This window comes from Seriola lalandi, unplaced genomic scaffold, assembly GCF_002814215.2.
Source record: "Seriola lalandi dorsalis isolate HSWRI2012SDOR001 ecotype SW California unplaced genomic scaffold, Sedor1 jcf7180002054311, whole genome shotgun sequence".
Classification (NCBI taxonomy): Eukaryota; Metazoa; Chordata; class Actinopteri; order Carangiformes; family Carangidae; genus Seriola; species Seriola lalandi.
This window is the reverse complement of record NW_019524864.1, coordinates 31,978-37,921: the sequence shown is the minus strand read 5'-3', so window position 1 is coordinate 37,921 and position 5,944 is coordinate 31,978. Positions and strand designations below refer to the sequence as shown.

General features: G+C 40.5%; 1 protein-coding gene and 1 long non-coding RNA gene across 3 annotated transcripts in view; one reads left to right on the top strand and one right to left on the bottom strand.

Annotated features, from left to right (window-relative positions):
• Positions 1–103: 103 nt before the first annotated feature.
• Positions 104–5,944, bottom strand: part of sncgb (synuclein, gamma b (breast cancer-specific protein 1)) — a 7,973-nt gene continuing 2,132 nt past the window's right edge. The window contains exons 2-6 of one of the 2 annotated variants that reach the window (XM_023406537.2): positions 3,969–4,010; positions 2,843–2,970; positions 2,071–2,088; positions 1,038–1,079; positions 104–192 (exon numbers count right to left, since the gene is read on the bottom strand). In XM_023406537.2, coding sequence (XP_023262305.1) covers positions 184–192; positions 1,038–1,079; positions 2,071–2,088; positions 2,843–2,970; positions 3,969–4,010 — 239 coding nt within the window. In that variant the 3' untranslated portion in view covers positions 104–183. The remainder of the gene's footprint in view (positions 193–1,037; positions 1,080–2,070; positions 2,089–2,842; positions 2,971–3,968; positions 4,011–5,944) is intronic. The other variant, XM_023406538.2, reaches the window with a different exon arrangement.
• The window catches only part of LOC111655217 (uncharacterized), a 6,205-nt gene continuing 3,117 nt past the window's right edge, over positions 2,857–5,944 (top strand). The window contains exons 1-2 of the long non-coding RNA XR_002760791.2: positions 2,857–2,992; positions 3,928–4,060. This is a non-coding gene — a long non-coding RNA (uncharacterized LOC111655217). The remainder of the gene's footprint in view (positions 2,993–3,927; positions 4,061–5,944) is intronic.

Here is a 5,944-nt window from a genome sequence, read left to right as displayed (position 1 = left end):
AGGTGTAACAGGGGGGGAGGCAGAGGGGTGGTTAGGGGGCTGAGGTGCGGCATCCGGAAGAGTCTGTTTTAGTTGATTTTGGTTCCGTAAAGTCACAAAAAAATATGTTGAACATCTGGAGTCTGCGAGGCGAGGGGAGCGGGGGGCTGCTGGAGAGGACGGCAGGGGAGGTCCTGAACACGACTAATACCCCTGGAAGGAAGGAAAAGATATAAAGATGTGTCAGGGGTGGAGAAATTATTTAGATTCTTTATTTGAATAAAAACAGCAAGGGAAATGTTTGATGCTCAGATAGGAAACCTGATCCAATATATCACCACAAAATGACAGTTAACTAGTATTGATTTGTTTTTGTAAGTTGATAAAAAAAAATTGCAGCAAAAAAATGTACTTCTATATCAAAACTGGAAGCACTCCTTAAAATAATGGTCCCTTACAGAGTGTTAAAGTCCCAGTCAGTATTTTTTTTTTTGCTCTTCCCCATTTAACAAAACATGTCAGTCAGTTTTGGAGTATTGTAACATCAATTTCTGTGTTTTACTAATAGATCTTTGGTTTGATTCTGGATCATAGATTGATACTGTAAAGTCCTGCCTCCACTTAAAAATGTATTTTGCTTATTGTCTTTTCAGTTGGACGTTTGACTTTCACTGTGCACAATAATGTTAGTGCAGAGTTTGAAATCTGTTTTTCAAATTCATCTGCTGAGGAGCGGAGAGTTTCTCCGTGTTCACGTTAAATCTCAGCGAAGGGGAATAGGACAAGCAGGATTTGGTGAAGCCATTTATAATATATCTAGTAGGCAACTTAAGTAAGCATGATATGGAAATTTGTATCTCCCAGTGCACATATACTGAGAGTGGACTTCTCAGAGACATGTCCAACACACATGTTAGTGCAACACAATGTTAAGAAATAAGAAACATTCTTATTACCGCTGCACTAAACTGTCACTTATAATTTGATCTGACTGAGCAGCTGCTTATAAATGACCTGCCCTGCTTTAGTCCCAGCAGCTCACTGACTTGTTCTCTTACCTCTCCTCCTTCGCCTCCCTGCTCCATTCCCCCGTATTCTCCCTGTACGAGGAAACAGGACGAGTGAGAATACATTAGACACAGAAGAGAGGTGGAGGATTTCTGAGAGGATGAAAGGATGAGGCAATGGCAGGGCGGAGGGCCAAAAAGCACCAACGGCCATCTATCTAGCTTTCGTTTCTCTCCAGTTCTGATATAATAAAGCAGTTATGACTACAAGGGCCATGCTGTATGGCTGACTGAGTTACTCTTATTATCATGCTTTGAACACTTCCCAGGAGGGGTCAGTTAGTTGATTAGAGTTTTACAGCATATACGAGTGAAATAAAACCTCCAGCTGCACAGGCCTTGTTCAGCCTGAGCAGTGCATGAGGCTATTCTGGCGCATGCCATGAACACTGTATATTCGCTGGCTTGTCCGACGTGCTGGAGATGTGGCTTAGAGCTTGTGTGTCACTTATTGCTACATGGAGCAGCTACATGGTTAGAAATGAGACATTTTAGTATTTATTGTTGCCTAAACCACGTGAATGAGCGAGCGTCTGAGAGGTCAGAAGAAAATGATTGTAATACTCAGAGTAAAAGCTTTTAAGATATTATGTCATATGTTTTTATGCTTTTATTTAATGGAAGTTCTTTTTTTATCCAAAGCTAAAACACTGTAGAAATTTGCCCTTTTTAATTGGGAAGCATCACAGCAGCTTCTGTTCCTCCTTTTCTCTTTCGACACTCACTTACTCTGTTGTGGGCTATTAGCTAATATACACTGCGTTACCAGTTTATTAAGTACACCTGCGCAATGTAACGTAATCCAGTGCAAGGTTCCTGCAGTAAATCCAACCTCAAAACAGGATGACTCTGCACAAAAAGTCAGATTTATTGCAGGTTTGTTGCATTAGATTGCACAGGTGTACCTAATAAACTGACAACATGGTGCATGTAGCATGCAGGGTATCCCCCTTTTTGTCTCTCCTTCACCCCAGCCCACCCCAGGATGACCTATGACCCCCACACTGCTCTGTCCAATAGGCACCTCGTATACAGGCTCCTCCTATCAGGGAAACACAGATGAGACACAAACAGCATAAACAAAGTGAGAACAACGGCTACAGAGAACGACACACAACACAGAAGCATTGCCACAATATTTCAACAAAGGAAGCAACACACACACACACACACACACACAGAAAGACGTGCATGAAAGACACAAATGTTAGATTCTCTCTCATCTAACATTTGAAAAGAAGGTTTGACAACAGAGTTCAAATTATAAAAGCAGAAGGGGGGGCCAACATCTTTAGTCTTGCAAATTAAATCGAACCATTAAACAACTGTATAATCACAGTACAACTTCAACGATCCCAGATTTAATTCTGGCAAAAACTGCAAGTGCAAATACATAAAGGTTTCGGTATCCATTTTTTGTGTTATGCTTATGTTGGTCATTTTACTTCTGATTAATAATTTTAACCAGTGTTCATGATCAGAATAGATAGATGTGTGTTACTTTCACAATCAACAATTGACATTGTGTGAGGGAACAGTGAAAATAAGATTTCTTTGACAAACAGCTCTATCTAGTGGCAGAACTTAAACCAGATGTCTCCAAAAGATCATTCAGTATCAGTTTATGGCAGAATTTAACTTCTGGACTTTAACTTCAGGTTTGAAGTTGGTCTGCGCAATGACATGTTTTTGTAATACTTTTCTCATCCCTGAAAAAGTAGTGCTACTGGTGGTGAACGACTAAAATCCTATGGATGCCATTGGTACAATAACCCCATGTTGCCATGGTTACTGACCTGGTTGATCAGCCCGGTCGATGCGGCGACGTTCTCGACTCCCTCCACGCCTGCCTGTGACACCTCGTTGGCCCCGGCAACCGCTGTGTCTCCCACAATGTTGGCCTGATCCACGGTCCTGTTGGCCACTGGGAGGCAGAATGGAGGACGGTTAGTAGTGAGACAGAAACACACCCCATTGACAAGTCACACACACACAGACACACACACACACACATATATATATATGGTAGTCTATTGGTCCAATGTGTGACCTTTGTGCTCTGTATGTTACTTTGTGACTATTGCATATATTTGTGGTATGTTAACCAGGATAAAAAAGGTCTTTGCTGAGGCCATACTCCCATTTAAATACAGTATTTCCACAGATTGTACCGCTGGGCGTAGCGTACAGTTAGTGGCGTTAGCTGGAAATCAGAAATGCCAAAATAATCTGTTCAGTCTTCGTCCTTGTCAAGTGTAGTCTCATATAAAATCAAAAAATACTGCTTGAAAATACTTCTAGTAACCCATAAATCTCACATTTGTGTCCTTGCCCAAATACGTTTTCTAGTTTTGCTTCTTCTTCGCCGCATAATGGTGTAAAAAGTCTCATTACTGCCCCCCTGAGGCTGGAAGGCAGAATCACCCGCTGCTAATTAGCAGTAGTAGTGGGTGTTTCCCCCCCAAACAACCACATGAGGCAACAATTAGCCCATGCCACACTCGAATACATCCTTCAGCAAACAATGCGAGATTTATGCTTCATCGCTGGTGTTTTCAAATAGTATTATTTGGTTTAGTTAGAGGACAGACAAAGATTAAGAGAAGAAGACTAACTCGTTGTTTTGGCAAACGTTGTTCTGGTACGTCTGGTTAACCTCCACACCTCTGTCAAAGAGCATCGCGCACACGTCTTTCTCTCAGCTTTTCTAGGGAACTATCCACTGTGCTCAGCGCTTCAGTAAAAGCAGGACTGACATGGTACCTGTGTTCCCTTCTTTGCTGTATGAGCTGTACATTATGTCCACAGTCACAGTCAGACAGGAAAATACCTCTGAACCTCTGAAACTGCTGCAGAGTAACATCTGTATTTCCTTCCCAAGGTTTGCACTGTGAAGTTTATGTGGCCGAGGACTTTTCTTACCTGTGTTTACTGATGACACAACTCCCTCCTTTGTCTTACTGCCTGTGGATCAAAGAGAGAGATTACAGTCACATTCATGTACATTCACTCAGGTATGTAACTGATGTGTCCTGCTTAAATAGAAAACAACATATTTTACATTTGTTTTTTTGTTTGTTTTTTAGCTTTTTTGTTAAATTACATTTGTCCAATATATTTTGTATTTGTGTTGTACGTTGATTTTAATTCATCAGTAACTGAAACTGTGTCTGTTACAGCCGACCTGTGATGCTATAAATGTATTCTTTACGATATTAACTGGTTATAATATTAATCCTCAATATCATAACTCCATCATTAGATTCAAGGGTTTCACTTATTATGCCAGCATAATAATGTCATTTAACAGTGCGTTAACAGTTCTCACCCATTCATTTTACCTGTATTTTGATAAAGACATTTATTAGATTACCACACAGGTTGAGGATTATCACAGAAACTGAAATTGTGTGATGAGACTTGTCTTTTTTGTTTGTTTGTTTTGGAACAGTTCTCAGCTGCTGTTGTGTGCTGTTTGCTTTAGACTCTGACATAACCTTCCCATCCATCGCTCTTTCTAAAAATACATGGAAAGACCTACTTTCACTCACTGTCCGCTCAGTGTGACTGAAGCTTTTTCCTGCGTGTTTAAAGATAACTTGGTCCTTTTTCTTCTTTTTGTTCCTCTTTTTTCTGCCTGGATTGCTAAATTTCCTGTTATCTTTCCCTTTCAGCCTTTAGAGCTCAGTTAAGTTGTTCTATCAAGCTCAATTGACTTGACAATTTTGTGTTTTATGGAAATATTATTTTTGGAAATATCTTGCGAACAGTAGCATCCCTCTGTGTTTCCCTCTCTGCTCAGCCCTGTGCTCACTATAGTATGATCCCAAGCAGATTAAAGTGTGGTTATATAATCTGCCAGAGTGAGGGATAGCAGGGGAGAAATATCTGCTCTGAAAGATGAAAGGGAATAATGAGAGGAAGGTAGAAACTAAGGAAGGAGAAGAAGAATATATCAGAGGAATAACATGTGAACACACACACACACACACACACACACACACACACACTGTTCTGTCTTTGTATCTTTGTAGTTTTTACGCAGATGCAGATGCAGATGCAGATGCTGCCATTTACTGTATCCTGCATCCACCCGTTCTCTCTCTGTCTCCCGCTTCCTTCCATCTCTCCGCACGCTCCCCGTGGTACATGAGCCACGTGCCTGAGTACTGAGCAGTACTGCAGCACAGCCCAACACACACACTCTCTCTCTTTCTCTCAAACACACACACACACACACACACACACACACACACACACACACTGCAATGACACAGCTTCTTTCTCGCAGTCAACAGAGGGAGCCCTGAATATGTGTATGTAAGCCTGTGGTGATCTGTCTGTCACCATCATACAGAACAAACTATGAAATGTGAGCTTGACTTTCATGCAAATGATCAAAGATAACTGCAACAATTCCAGCAGAAGGTGATGCGCAGGACACTGCAGAGCATATAATAAGAACAAGAAAGCAATTGTTGAAATAATCCTGATAATAAATGATAATCCTGATCAAAAGCTTGCCTCAATAAATGAAGATGGCACGGATTACAGTGTGTGAACGCTTTTTCCTATAATGAAATAATGTATTAAATGTGCAGAAATATGGCTTTCGTTGGAGGATTTGTGCTTTAACAGTCCTGATGAGATGAAAGCTCAGGCTGTCTCATATTTAATGAAAGATCCTATCTGTCTTGATATTTCTTATGTGTTTGCTGCAATGTAAAATGTATAATATGAACTGAGACGGATAAAAAGGAAGCTGTGCATGAGAGGTGACAAGCTGATGGCTTGTAGAAAGATCTCTCCTATAAACTCAAAGAATATAATTTTTTTATCTATTATATTTTTAAATAGTGCATTAATTATAAGTAATAAGGAATGAAAAGGCAAATACC